This window comes from Neolamprologus multifasciatus, chromosome 6 (genome assembly GCF_963576455.1).
Source record: "Neolamprologus multifasciatus chromosome 6, fNeoMul1.2, whole genome shotgun sequence".
In the NCBI taxonomy this organism is placed as follows: Eukaryota; Metazoa; Chordata; class Actinopteri; order Cichliformes; family Cichlidae; genus Neolamprologus; species Neolamprologus multifasciatus.
The window spans coordinates 24393960-24409690 of NC_140444.1; the positions used below are offsets into that span (position 1 = coordinate 24393960).

The 15731-nt window shown below is 40.0% G+C and overlaps 1 protein-coding gene across 2 annotated transcripts; it reads right to left on the bottom strand.

Annotated features, from left to right (window-relative positions):
* Window positions 1-5633: 5633 nt before the first annotated feature.
* On the bottom strand, window positions 5634-14547 carry g3bp2a (G3BP stress granule assembly factor 2a). Of its 2 annotated transcripts, none has more exons than XM_085164224.1 (13): window positions 14353-14547; window positions 12603-12721; window positions 12440-12521; window positions 11899-12072; window positions 11416-11506; window positions 11199-11304; window positions 10901-11081; window positions 10502-10603; window positions 9902-10004; window positions 9740-9799; window positions 9477-9608; window positions 9236-9354; window positions 5634-8053 (listed from the first exon to the last, which is right to left on the bottom strand). In XM_085164224.1, the coding sequence occupies exons 2-13, from the start codon at window positions 12695-12697 to the stop codon at window positions 7781-7783; spliced, it is 1518 nt and encodes a 505-aa protein (XP_085020350.1). In that variant the 5' UTR covers window positions 12698-12721; window positions 14353-14547; the 3' UTR covers window positions 5634-7780. The 2 variants fall into 2 exon arrangements, with proteins under 2 accessions (XP_085020350.1, XP_085020349.1); XM_085164223.1 differs by having other exon boundaries at window positions 9227-9354.
* Window positions 14548-15731: the final 1184 nt, after the last annotated feature.

Sequence of the window (15731 nt, forward strand, 5' to 3'; positions counted from 1 at the left end):
GGCAGCATGGTGGCAGAGTGGTTAGTACTCCTTCACAGCAAGTTCCTGCTTCAAATCCTGGCTGGGGTCTGTCTTTACGGAGTTTGCATGTTTGACCTTCTCCAAAGTACAACGGTCCAAAAACAAACACATGCTAGGTTAACTGGTGATCAAAGAAGTATTAATTAATACTGAATTAATATATACAATTATAAATGGCAGTTAGGATTTTTTAATTACACAGAAGTAGGTGTAATAAATACCAACTGTTTCAGTGTCAGTAACATTTCCACTTCGTGTTTATTATACTTGAATGATTATGACTGGACAGGATATGATATTTTAAAAAACAAATGTTGTAAAATCTTTAAAAAAAAACCCATTCTCCCTGCTCTCCAAAACATTGCGTAAGGATTGATCAGACATCTATTAATGTCAAATAGGCTATTTATGTTTTTGTTGTAGACAGCTATTATAAGGGACCATAGTATGCCATAATATGAAGGCATTTGGTTTGTATAGAGTCAACACAACCAGTACACATAATAAAACAAATAAAAAAACAAACACATTTCATATACAAGATGTTGCAATAACTATACAAGCATGAGGTGAAAGCTGTCCATTGTTAAAACCTTGGCCTTTAATATACAAAAATATATATATACAAAAACTGGCAACCTGCATTTTTTATGTATTAATTCTTAATTAGTTTACAAGAATCCATAAATCAATTTTTAATTATGAATACAATATTCTGTTACCTCACAAACATCACTTACTGTACCTTTAATTGATTGTTAGCCTGCAGACAGACATAAGCACACAGGAACCTTTTTTATTGTGTAGGTGGTCATTCTAATGGTGTAATTCAGGGTTGGATCAGCGCATACAAACAACCCAAACTTCCTAGTCAGCGTGCAGTGATTTAACAAAGTGAAAACTGTTTGGGTGTGTGCACTTTATGACTCATTCATAACTTTGTTACCTACTTTGGAGAATTTTACTATTTCAGGTTATAATTGCTGTCATATGTCCAACTCAATCCGAGAGAAATCAAATTGTCACACATAAATAGGACACTGTGCGAACCTCAGGAAAGGCATTCAGGAAAGGACTGTTGGGCACTTGAACCTGTACAGTCTAATGCATTTTATTGACTTTTTTTTTTTTTTGCTTTTAATTTTGAAATATAACTAATAGGTTTGGTATAACTGTCAAATACACACCTAAATAATCCTTAAGCAGAGTGACTAAGTTTATATGTGTAGGTACTTACAGAAAACAGCCGGTAAACAGTGAAGTTTACAGAAACACACTCAGAGGAAGCACAATCCAAAGTAAAATAAAGTGAAAACCAGAAACCAGATCTACTCAATACTATCTACTCTAACCTGCGTGTAACCCCAGGGCTGGATTAACCTGCCAGAGGACTTTGGGCCCAAAGACAAAATTGTGTTTCATGGAACATTATATAGATCCAGGTCTGCTGAGTGGTGTGTGATCTGGATGAGAATAAAGAGGGGGGAAAAATCTACAAGAACGCTGAGATAAGCATGACAATGTTCATTCAATTAGCTGTAAACATCTACACATGGATGTCTAACTGCTTCCGGCTCACCATGAAGAGCCGGAGAGACAGCATTCAGCCAGAAGAGAACAAGTAAACTTTCATGCCACCAAACATCATTTCCCAACAAACACAACAGCACACTTTTGGCTGTTTAAATAAAGAATTACCTTTTAATTTTCCTACAGCAATGAAAACTGTTTCTATATCTGTGTCTTCAGTGCCCTTAACCCCCATCTACCATCTGCTCTGATGGCTGGGTTCATTGTTACTGATCGTGCCCTTTATTATGTGTGAATCTTGATTTGCATAAATCTTGTTTCTAAAGCCCTGCGCACAGCTGCTTCCACACAGCACAGGCACCACAAACCGATTCAAATGCACCCAGTAATTCAGTGTCTTTAATAAACTTATTTTGAAATTAGTGAAGCAATCCAGTACAATAATATAAAAGCAGTAGAGTTTCATCATTGCACATCAGAGCCATGACACAAATGACAACGCAAAAGCAACATGTGGTCCTCTGGTGTATTTTAAAAGCTTTAAAAGTAAAGAGGTTTACTAAGCTACCAAAAAAATGAACTTATACATTTTAAATATGGATCTTTAAATTGTGGAACAATCACAGAATGATGTTCCTTAATGTAAAACTGCAAAGACCTGGAATATCTCATCGTCCAGAGTACACAATATCATAAAAAGATTTTAAGAATCTGGAGAAATCTCTGTACACAAGGGACACGGCTGAAAATCAGTCAATTGGGATCAAAATAGGGAATCATTGCATGGGCTCAGGAACACCTCCAGACATTAACTGAGGTAAAAAAAAAAAAAAAAAGCAAAAAAAAAAACCATGGATACCACATTCTCCAGACTCGGTTGAAAATCATACATCTCTGATTGTATTGAGGTGCTTTAGTTCCCATGAGATTAACAGCACCATCAATGCTGAAACATATATACAGGATTTCAACATAACCTCCTATCCAGATGACCTGTCTGTCAGGGAATGCCTTGAGTATTTCAGTAAGATGATACTAAACCTCATACTGCAGCATCTAATATAACAGCATGGTTTTGTCCACAAGTTTCATTGTACAATGACAATAACAGGTTGTTTTGTTTTTGTTTTTTTAAAGTAACCGAAGACATTTCTATACAAACAAGCTTTTAATTAATTTTTTTAATTGTTTCATATTATTATTTTATGTATCTTTCTGGTTTTATTGTGAAGCACTTTGTGATTTTTTATCAGTGAAAAGTCCTATATAAATACATTTTACTTACTTACTATTCTATTCTATACCAGTCTGGGTCTGGGTGGCGAAGAGGCCTGGCAGCAGTCCAGATCTTTCACCAACTGAAAACAATTGGAGCATTCCTTATTCCTTAAAAATTAAATTCCTTAAAAAAAAAAATAAAGGAGCCTTGTACTGCTCTCCTACTGCCTGGATGTTTGGTACACATGGTCCACCTCTGACAACAGGAAGGCTGTGCACAAGGTAATTAACAATGCCCAAAAAATCACTGGCTTATGTCTCAGGAAAACCAGGGTCATTACAGGTGACCCTTGCACCCTGCACACCACCAGTTTGACCCACTACCCTCTGGTCGACCTCCAGGGTCACTAACAGCTTCTTCCGATGGGCCATTCGGACCGCTAACAAACACTGTACCCCGACACCACACCTTACCAATCTGAGCCACGGTCTCATCACTCATCACTCACAAACAGACTCTGCTGAGACCAAGTCTTTTTTCTTTGCACTACTCTCACTTTGCTCTCCATTGTGTGCCTTTCTCTTGTTTTGTATATATTCCTCTAGATTATATATACACATTATTTCATTTCATACTTACTTTTGTATTTCAGCTGCTCAAAGCACTGCCTGTCAGATAGGCCCATGGTGCTTAAAACATTCCTCAGAAATTCTGGTCCATGTTGGCATGATGGCATCAAACAACTGTTGCAGAGATGATCTGAGGTTTTCATGGCACATTAACCTGCTGGAAATGGGCATCAGAAGATGGGTACGATGTGGTCTTAAAAAGATGGACTCGGGTAGGCTGTGGCATTTAAACAATGCTCAGTTGGTAGTAAGGGGCTCAAAGTGTGCCGAAAAATAACCTGAACACTCTTACACCACCAGCAGCAGCGTGGACCATTGATACAAGGCAGGATGGATCCATACTTTATGTTGTTAACGCCAAACCCTGAACCTACCACCTAAATATCAGGGTACAAATTGAAACCCATCACATCAGGCAATATTTTTTAACACCTTCTGTTGTCCAATTTTAGTTCCTGTTCTTAGGTAACAGGACTGGCACTTGATCTGGTCTTCTGCTGCTGTAGCCCGTCTGCCTCAAGGTTCGACATGTGTTCACAGATGCCTTTCTGCACACCTTTGTTTTAATGAGTAGTTATTTGACTCACTATTGCTCCTATCAGCTCAAAGAAGTCTGACCCTTCTACTCTGACATCTGGTATCAACAAAGTATTTTCACCCAGAGAACTGCTGCTCACTGGATATTTTTCTCTTTATTGGCCCATTGTCTGTAAACCCTGGAGGTGGTTGTGTGGGAAAGTTGTAGATTAACTGTTTCTGAAATACTCAAACCAGACCGTCTGGCAGCAACAACCATGCCACGTTCAAAGTCACCTTTCTTCCTCATTCTGATGCTCGGTTTGTGCTTCAGCAGGTTGTGTCTACATGCCAAAAATGCACTCAGTTGCTGCCTTGTGACTGGCTGAGTAAATATCAGCACCAACAATAAGGTAGCCAGGGACTGTAATATAATTTAGCAATCCTAATATTAGAACTAATCAGTTTTAGTATTAGGATTAAGCAGCAGGAAACTGATGCATGGGTGGAGTTAACAATTCCATCTATCGCTCCAGTGTTACAGATACTAAAAATGTTAGCTGACAGCCATCAACCACTTACAGAAACTAACAGAAAAAAACCAGGAGAGAAAAATGAGAGTTTGTATGAGTGAGCTTAAGATTTTCTGACACCTTTTAAGGCTATTTTGAGAAGCAATTTTGCAAGAAACTTTACAGGGAGTCTCTCTTTTCCTCCACAACCCTATGTTTAATATAGTTTGTGTTTGGAGGCTTAAACTTTACACAGCCAATGAGGGGAGTCTCCTGTAAACATGACAAACGGTATGAGCGGTGATGTTATCAGTAGTTTATTGTATGTTAATTCCAACACATTCAAAATGGAAAGGAAGAAAGAAAAATAAAATAAGGACCTAAACGTTAAAAAAAAAAGGGGAAAAAAAGTCTCCACCTACAACAGTTTTGTAATAGCAACAAGGGTAAACACAGTAAAATGAAGATGGCAGCCAAATGTTTACCACACTTGCTAAAGCCAAGAAGATACTTCTATTTCCATTCAAAAAAAGAGAAAGGGTTGGAATGATTTACAATGAGGATCCATTAACTGCACTTTTAAAATCACAGAAAAATAAATTAACACTTTTTCTTCCTTTTTCCTTTCGAGGATCCTTTAAAGTTTCGAGAGGGATGAGTCGTTAAAGACCTCAGCAAGAAAAGAAGAATTACCCATCTATAAATTTCTACCTTTGAACGTTTTACCACCACTGACATGGAGAAATCACGAGATCGGTTTGAAAGCATGATGGCTCTTCTTCACGACTCTCTCCATTGACCGTTGCTGTAAAAAATATGATTGCAGTCAAGTGCCCGCGTTAAGCAATTACCTGACAAATAGACATTTGGTGGGGAGGGGGTGGGTGGGTTGAGGCACTCGAGGACCAAAGAGCTGTCATTTTTCTGCAATGTTAGGTCAAAAGCTGTTGCCAAGTTTAAAGTTTAAAAGCCATTTCCACATCTGAAAACATACCACAAAATTACCAAGCATGACTGTAAAAATCTACCTCGACTATACCATACTTATTTACCACATTTTGTTTCAACTGCGAGTGAGAAGGAGAGATTTCACACCAATTACAAAGAGCAATTTCTTTTTTGCAGCCAGATGAGAAATTTGGAGAGGTTGTGTTGAGACTGACAAGATTGTCCCAGAAATGTTGGAAATAGTGCAAAACCACCAGACAAGGAAGACCTCATTAGTATATTTGTCAAGAAAAATGCTACATCATCATTTTACTTTCTGTTTCAGTGCAAGATAACAAAAGAAGGGGAAAAAAAAAGAACACGTTTTCCTTTCCAGCTGAAACCAAAAGGTCTTCCCTCCCTTACCGAGTGGTAACAAAAAAAAGGAAAGAAAAATGCTAATGGACAAGGAGGAGCTGACATGTATGGCATTCAGATAACTCAATAAAATATGCACAGTGAATAATCAGCATATGAAATTACAAATGTTTTAACGCTAGAAAAGTGAGTGCAGTTATTTGTTCGTCTGTAGGCTGGAGGGGACCGAGGAGCCCCACGCATACAGATCTTTACAAAAAATTGTTGCTGAGGAAAAAAATAAAACAACAGTCTGACAACTTGTGAGTCCAGGAGTCAACCCGATTGCTGTCACGAGTCGATCAAAACTACGGCCAGTGTCTGAATTTTATTCTGAGACATCGCCGAAGCGTCAGTTCAATGAAATCGTGGTCGTGCAGAGCTATGACCTGTTAAACCAAAAGACCAAGAATTCACTGCCACCATTTTTAATGTACCTTTTGGGTTTTTTGGAGGGTGAAGTTCTTCAGATGTGGGGCTGCACCTCTTTGCTGTTTTAACAAAACAGAGCATGAGGCACCTATTGTCTCTACAAAACCCACGACACACAATTACAACAAATGTACAAAACTCACAGCAGATTATCTGTAGTAATAAAACAGTATGGAAAATGAAATATGCACCTGAAAAACAAATCCTATGAATACTGCAAGTATTTTTTTTTTCAAAATCTGCTCTCAGCAGATACCAGTTCAAAAAAAGAAAGAAAAGAGCAGCTGTGTAGCAGCCCCAAACCACTTCTAGCTTTAGTAAGACTGGAAAAGGTGAAAGAGAAGGCACCATCATGCTTTTATCAAGTCGAGAGAGAAATGGATATACACAGAAAAGCGAAACATACAGTAAACTATGATTTTTGCTGTACATTTATTCAATTACTCCGCACTTAAGACAGGAAGGGAGGGAAGAGGGAGAGAGGTGTTGACCATCCCAGTTTCGCAGTCTAGCTGGCAGGACTTAAAAAAAGAAAAAAAAAAAAGAAAGAAGAAAAAAAAAAACTAAACACTCAGAATCAAAAGGGAAAAAACAAATAAACAAAAAAAACAAAACAAGAGCAAGCCGCCATCATTACTACTCTTCTATTGTTCAGCTTTGTTTCTCATTTATCCTTTGTTTCCTCACTCATCGGGTGTACGTCCAGGATTAGAGGATTTTTTTTGATTCATAAATGAGAGAAAAGTGTCATGTAGATTTGTTTGTCTTGTCCATCCAGCAGTAATCGAAAGGTTGTTTTGGGTCAAAAATGTGAAAAGTACATTGGTCACAGCCGACGGGCTGCGAGTGAGGCCTGCCCCGGTTAAGTCGTATCGCTTTGAGACAAAACAGGTCTCTCCAGCTGCGTTCCGAGCATGGATGTCAACGTAACATGACAAAAGTACCCATTAGTGCATATTGATGAGAGCATTATGCAATTTTGAAGCAGTGGTCTCTCAAAAAAGAAAAAGTAAAAGGCAAGCTTTCCCCCCAGGAACTGCACAGAACTTTGCATCTCACTCTTCTCGACCTGTGACGGGCAGAAAACCATACCATATAAAATGTGCAATAGAGGGGATTTCTTGAAGCAGCGCCCCAGTTAAGTCAAGGCATATATAATCTCTTTTGATGGGCTGTATTATTGTGGTTAAGTCTCATCAGTCCCTCCTAATGTGGCAGATTACTCCTGGTTGGTTTGCCTTTTTTTTTTTTTTTTCCTTCTTCTTCTTCTTCTCCTCACAAATTTACAAATTAAAGTCTGCGAATTCTTGAGAAACCTGAAAAGGATGCTCAGCTCACAACTAATAAGCGACATTTTTTTGTTTGCTTATTTTGTTTTTGTCTATTTCACAAACAAATGGTTGACAGGCTGTGTCACATTCCAAAGCAAAGAGGGAACAAAAAAAAATGAAATAAAAAAAGCAAACAAAAACAAATATATATTTTTATACATGAAGATTTCTTTTCGTTAACGAGAACGGTTGAAGATGAAGAACACGATACTACTTCCACACTTGAAGGGAGGAGGGGTGCTCTTTTCAGCGACGAGGGGTCGTGAAGCGGCCCTCTCCCTGGCCACTGGAGCCCCTTCCAGAGCCCATGCCGGGTTTGGGGGCCATGCTACCACGAGGCGGCGGTCCCCTTCCATCACGCATCATCCCGCTTCCCACGACGCCTCGTGAACCTCCGGCACCCCGATCGTTGCGCCTCATGTCCCGACGTTCGTCTCCCCCACGGGTCTCTCGTTCACGCACTGCTCTCGTCTTCTTCTCCTCCACGTTCAGACGCACCTCGCCTCGAAACATGATGGGCTGCAGGGAAAATTAAGAAGGCCACGATCATTTTCCTGCCGTTTCACTTTGCTCCTCTCCCAGACTATTTAAGCATTACTCTCCAGGTCTGTTTCATTCAGGTGGCAGCGACCCAGAGTGAAAGGACACTGGTGAGATTGCTGCCAACTTGAAAAGCGTGTTTTTAAGGTTTATCCTTACCACCTCACCGACCAATAAAACCCCACTATTACTTGATACTGTGTAATGGCATCAATTTAGATATCAAATGGAATTTCCTGGATTTTTCTTGTCTCGTGGGCATCACGGATAACCCCAGCCTCAAAAAGCAAAATCTTTCCCCACCCCATAAAAAGGACTCTTGAGCATGTCTGCAGGACTGGTTGAGGCAGAGCTGCCATTTTTGTTCACTCCCTGAAAATATGATTCTTTACACCTGCACTTATGCATCTGTGTGCTGGATCTTCTCCACTGTGTCAAAATGGCCACTCTTTAACTTGAACTCCAATTTTGTTAAAGAAGAGGCAAAACCTTTTGACTGGGCTTGGTGGTGTGCAGACATTTTGTTACTGTGGTCCCCCAATTTTTCAATTTTAGTGGGCAGGCATAAGGTAGTGCAGAGACTTCAGGGAATTGCAGTAAAACATCTGCTTATTGTCTCATCATGGATTCACAGAGAAAACAAAAACAAACATGCGCCAGACTGGATGCCACAGATTCAGGATTGGACACTGATAAAGACCCATGATGATGGTTGGCATGAAAGTTGGGCCAGTTTGACACCAGAGTTGTGTTTTGTCTGTCAGTGGCTAATTTGCAGATGCACTAGTGCAAGCAGTCAGAACAAGATTTTTCACAGAGCCATCAGGAAGAGAACAGAAAGTCTGAAACCAGTCTAGACACGCTCAAGGAAAAGACCCTTGAAGTTTTTTCCTTTCTCTGGGTGGAGACCCGATAGCAATTTGACTTCATCATCTTACTTTCCTCTTTGCATATTTAAAATCTCAATATGTGACTGACAGGACAAGGGATGCAAACAAATATATCACAGAAAACAATGACTTATGTTTCAATCAGTATGTATTCAATCTGAGCACGTAGGTGAACCCTAGCATCAAATGAAATGTAGCAATGCGTGTCACCAAAATCCACCACCAAATGAAACAAAGTGGGTAATGAAATGTTGATACATGCCCCTTCTACCTTGGCCCCCAGGATTCTCTGCACAGGCTCCGAATCGTCAAAGACAACAAATCCAAAGTTAGGCAACTTCCCACCAACGCCCTTGGTGTTGATTCGCAGTTCCACCACAGTTCCATATGCTGAAAGATCAGGGGATAAATTAAAAAAACATTAATCAATTTTGCATATTTTTTAATGTGACAGAAAATAAATATATTAAAAAAATAATAATTTTTTTTTTTTTTTTTTTTAAAAAGCATACTCATAAAAAACTCTTTGAGCTCGTTTTCATCAATGTCATGTGGAAGATTGCCAACAAAAAGCTGGTGGCTGTCAGGGTACCGAACGATTCGCCTGCTATCCATGTCACCAGACTCTGAATCGCCCCTGCTACCTGCAAGTCAGAACAACAGGCAATGAAAATGTAGAATCACACATCGGATTAACATCATGTAGTAGCCAAATGACAACTGAAAAATGTTCTCAGTAAGAAATAAAACAAGTGCTTTAAACAGTAATATTTACCTTTGTTCACAAAACTCAAGTGCTGTTTTCCTGTTTGAGAGTCTGAAGATGCAACGCCATCTAAAAGCGACACAGACGTACAGATAGTATAAATAAACCAGATTTATACAAAAAACCAAAACCGAGGAATCTTCAATCTGAAGAGGTCGGTGTTAGCATTACCAGATCTGGGACCCCGTGGAGTGAAGGTTGGTCTGTCGCGAGTGCGCTGGTCTCTGGGGCGAAGAGGTGCCGTCTGTGTCTCCGGCTTTGCATCGGCTCTGGGCTAAACAAGGCAAATAAGAAATTAATATCATCTCAGCTTTATCTAGGATCAGACAGAAATCAGTCCTTTTGTGCTGGGCCTTTTCCTGACAAAACTTTTCCTTTTTACTGGTTTTTCAACATATTGGTTGTTAGCATTCAAGCGGTTGCTTCAGGTTTTAAAGAATTGCTGACTTTCCTCCATATTTTCATTGAGGAGACTGTATATGCCTGGTTCCAAATGAAATTTTTTATTTTGTTTTCCGCATGAAATCGGAAAAGTCCAAACACGTGTTAGTGTCCTTTTCAATGAGCAGAGGTCATTCACACATGTGTACCAAAGTTATTGCTCTTCTTCATCACAAACATTCAATGTGATGCACGTTTGAAATGAGCACTGCAAGAGACTTTAAGAAGGGCCTACTTTAAGAGGGGCACCTACAGTATCTCATTAATAAGGTTTAATTTACAACAAGCTCTCTTGGTTTTTAAGTTAATAAACTCATGGTAGTTATTTACCTGTGAGCTTGGAGCCTTAACAACATGGGGTGAGATTCCAGAAGAGGTGACTGTGCCAGAAGGAGGCAGGTTTTTACTGGTCACCAAGGCCCAGGAGAAAGGCTGTTAGGAGTACAGTAATGCATCATTAGGGCTACACTGATAATGCTCAACAGCCACACTGTCATATCAATGTTTGTAACTTTGATTAGAGCGCATTAGTGCCGTGTGGATTCTGTATCGTCCTGCTCTGTGCATCTTAACATTACAAAATGCATTGTTTTTCCTTCTGGCTTTAAAACTGGATCACAGTAAAGTTGTTATTCTCTAAAATGTTAAATGCATCACTTTAGATTCAATGAACTTGTATTGCCCCTTGTAATATGAGATGGAAACCACTAAGAAGTAATTTCTCCTCACCTTGGGAGGCTCCAGGGTGTTTGGTGGAGACTCCACAGGGACTGGTGAGGGTGCCTTCTCCTCCATCTCTTCAAGAACCTTCTCCTCGACCTCGGGCTTCGTCTCCTCTACCTTGGGCTCTGGTTCGGGTTCCGGCTCCGGCTCTGGAGCTGGTTCTTCCATGGGCTCTTCAACTCCGTTGCTACAGACCACAAATAAGGAAACATGAAACAAATGTGTCACCGCCTCAGACGGATCATATTTGAAAGACTTTCATCTTACATTTGATTGCACAGAGTTCTAATCAAGTTCTGCGTACCTGACGGGGTGAGATTCATAATAGGTGCTGCTGTTTGGGCTTTCCTGAAGTGGTTCAGGGGAAGTCGGCCTCTCCTCTGGCTCCTCTTCAACCTCCTCCTCCGATTCTGCGGAAGCAAAATAGTAAAAAAAAAAAAAAAAAGAGCACTTTAAAATATGAACATTTACTTAAACTCACTAGTTTTAAGAAAAAGAAAAGTCACTCATGAAAATCTCACCTTCATCAAGCTCAGCTTCAGAGTCTCCAAAAACCTCATCCTCATAACAGAAGATGTCATTGTGGACGTAGAACTTGTTCGCCACTGAACCCTGAGAACATGAAAAAAAAAGAAATAAACTATTTAATATTTATACACAAACGGCACATGTTACACTACTAATTTCATGTATATCTTTTCAATTAGGCTGGTCTTGTGTAGCCCTGATAAGAATTTATTAATCTTTGTAGGTTTTCAGTCATCCAGGTCATGGTGGTTTAAGGATCTTGGAAAGAAAGCAACTGTACTTTTCATAAGTAGCGAGTTTCATAAAGATGTTCAGCAATTATTCAGAACTGAAGATGCCTCTTGGATGAGAAGTGAAATGTCATCACAAAACTTCTAGTCGCTTTCTTTCCAAGATCCTAACACTATTCACTTATTCCCTTTATTGTGAGGCCACTTTGAGACATGTGGGGAGCACCGAGAGGTAGAAGCACTCACCTCTGGAGCAAGCACAAACGTTTGCATGAACTTCCTCATGGGTTGACCATTGTTCGACAGTTCTCCGAGGACTTGTACCACCACTCCATCACTCAGTGTGGCATGAGCATCCACGTGCCTGATCTTTGTGTGGCATTCACTAAACTGCAGCGACATGACCTTCTTGTGGATTTCCTAAAATATGCAGGGAGGGGGAAAAAAAAAAAAAGAGAGAGAGAGAGAGAGAGAGAGAGAGAAAATGAAGGAACTAGGAAAATAGGAATCTTATTTCTAGACTCTCAAAAAAGTTTTAATTACCAATTTGGCAGGTTAAAAATCAGCAGAATTTACCCAGTGTGTTTTAATTTTATAAGTATACATCAGCTCAGGATGCAAGATGGTATTTTTACCTCTGGCAATTTAATAATACCATTTTTTTTACTTCCCCGTACATATATTCTTTACAGACAGTGACTTATTTAAAACGTTTAAATTCCATTAAAATGACATTTCACTAAAATTAAGTATTACCCCATTAATGAACTGGGGCTACAGTACCTACCGCTTGCCCATACACTGCTTCTGCCAACTTTCCACTTGGGTCGAGTCCTCCATGAACGTAGGAAGAATTCCTCCCGTAAAACCTAATCGCAAGTTAAAAAGCATCATTACCCACGCACAAATTTCCCATCAAATAGACCGTCATGTAAACGTTTTGCAATTACCTGTGCAGAAAATCTGGTGCCTTGTTTAAGAGTGTGTAATACTGCCTCACAAACTCCCGCCCTACAAGCAGGGGACTTGGCTTCTCCATCACCATTTCTTTGGTAAACAATATTAAGTGCTGAAATGAAAAAACAAACAAACAAAACAAAAAACGACCAGGATTTAGTTATAATACCGTGAAGAGCATGCATTTAAACATTCAGTTGGTGATTACACATACCCTAAACCACATTAGCAAAAGTGAAAATATTTAGTTTGTGGAAAAACATCCTGGAAAGACTACCACATAATACTTAAGATAACTCAATACTATTAAACAACACCATGCATAACTAACAAAGAAAAAAGGGCCATATATTTTTAGCAACACTCAAAATTCCTCCACTAGGATTACATCTGCAGTCATAATAGAGTGGCAACTGAGTGACGGACACAGAAAATGAAGTTCAGAGTCAGTTAAAGCGCATCGTGCATTGTTTGCGGTCAGGCCATTTTAAGGAAGTCCATGTTGAGCACACGCAGTTGCAGTGCCTGAGGTAAACATGGATGTATCTGAGCAGCAGGTACAGGAAGTACAGAAAGGTCTCCTCTTTGCTAGAAAAGCGCTTCGTTTTCATCGTCTAGGCCCACGTTTCATCAAACCAACATTAACTCCATACCAAAAGCAAGACAGCTGACTGTTTAGCTGGCTGGCTGGCTAATACACTAGCCGACATTCAACTGCGCCATCACGTCTATCCAATGAGACAAAGAGGGAAACCAGCTGATGATTAAAAAGGGAAGCTAGTAGTGCAGGTGCTCTGGTTAACGAGTGGAGAAAGCCAGCGAAACTACCGCTAAATCGAGTTGGAACTATACATCACGTTCATGTGTTATATCTGCGTAACCATATGTAGATGAGTGGCCTGCTATAAAGGGCCTTTCGTCTAACCACATTTTGTCATCTTTCACGTTTACTGACGTCTAACAGACGGATCCAAAAACCGCACCGTATGTGCGCCAGTTCTAGAAGTTTAATGAGCACTGACACACGTTATATAGTGGACTGAATGAATATGAATGCCTCTTTGCTGTCACCGTAAGCTGCTAACACGAGCCCAGCAAACTGAATCGAAACTCAGAGCCTGCGACACTGCTAACTGGCTAACACTAGCGTTAGCTGACTTGTGGCGTCGTCGTTTTTTCTTTCGACAGGGACCACTTGTTCAGACAGCGGGAATATTTCATTTACACGCAACCCTGGAAAACAGTCGACATCCACACATACATACAACTAGCAGGCTGTTTGAAGGCAGAGCTCGGGTAAATCAAGCCGACCTGATGTTAAACCCGGCGTTAGCAATGGCTAGAGCATTTGCCATTGTAGTTAACCAACAGAGAGGTTCCACTACTGATACCATCCACTCACTCTTTTAAAATTTGTTACAAAGCCCAAGTAAGATAAAGCTCCCTCACACTTCTGTTAGCCAACGCCTGAGTGTCCAGCTATTATCAATGAAACAAGTTAAGAGCTAATGCTAGCTCTCAGAGACAACAAAGGAAGACGATTTAACTAACTTGATCCAGAGTTAAAACGTCTAACCACACAGCTAATGCGGAATATTTGCACAATAATTACACATTTTAGTCGCCAACTCTGAATTATTACTCGCTGTAATCGATTGGAATAGTTGCGGTGTAACTACACAATGCAGCTAACATTAGGCTAGCTGATGCTGTAACCATTAGCTTAGAGGAAGGCTACCTTACCTTGTGAAAGACCTATCTATGTAGACAGAATGGTGTGTAATAAATAATTATGAGCAACCGACTGTAAAGGGTTCTGAATTACAGAAAATCCCAAATGAGATACTGTACGATTTCCCACGCTGTTCTCACTGACAGTTTATGATCTCTGCTCTACCAGAGATTGAAGATTTAAAGCGATAGCTTCGATTTATTGTTGTACCCCTGCAATCCGGGGCTGGGAACCCCCATTACACAAATTCAGCCAATGGACTGATTACACTGGGCAACAAAGAGAGTGACGTCAGATAAATAACCACGCCCCTACAAAACTATCCGCAAACGTGTGGAGCGTAATTGAAACGGTACTCATGGACAGGAGTGTTTTTAAACTCTTTAGTTGCCCTGCATTGAGGTTTTTGCGGTGTTTTGATATATGTGATCTATGATCTATGTTGATATATATGTAATTGTCTGTAGCATGCATACTGCATGCATAATAACATGCATACTGTATACTGTTTAAACGTGCATATCAAATCCATAATTCTGTGATTACAACGCATTCTTTTGGTAAAAAAAAATCTCATTACAAACCAGTTCTAACTGTGAACAACTTCTCCTTCTTCTCAGCTGTTCCATTTAGGGGGTCCACCTCTAATTCTCCTTATCACTGCATCCTCTTCTGTCACACCAACCCTCTGCATGTCCTCCGTTACATCCATGAATCTTTGCATATTCAACAGTACTCTGTCCAACATATACACTATCCTGCTTCTTCATATATCCGAATCATCTCAGCCTTGCCCATCCATCCTCGTCTCCAAACTGCTCAACCCGAGTTGTCCCTCTGATGTACGCAGTTTCTATCTGGTCGCTCCCAAGAAAATCTCAGCATCTTTAGCTCTGCCACCTCTAGGTTGGTTACCTGTCTTTTCTTAGTCCCACCATCTCCAAACCACATATCATAGAAGGTCTCACTACCATGCTGTAAACATTCCCTTTCACTTGCCACCAGACACTCCTCACTTGCCACACTCTGTTCTCTGTTCTAGGTATTTAAACTCATCCACCTGCTCCCTACTCTCACTATTGATTACAGTGTTGTCTGCAGGCATAGTCCATGAAAATCTACCTGACAACTATAGAAGAAACTCATCTCTATCAGTCGAAAGATGACATAATATTTTTCCAGTACACCAGGGCAGGACCGTTTCTCAGTCAACGTTGTTAGTTTATTTTGATTTGTGTGCACTGACTGTTGTGCTCTAAGATGTTTACTGTATGTTTCTCTGTTTTCGGATTAATTACCTGTGGAGACAGAGCAAAAGAAAGCTTTGTGAAACTTAACTGAGACTTGACACTAAAAGTGAGGTTATTTAAACCGATGAAACAACAGTGAA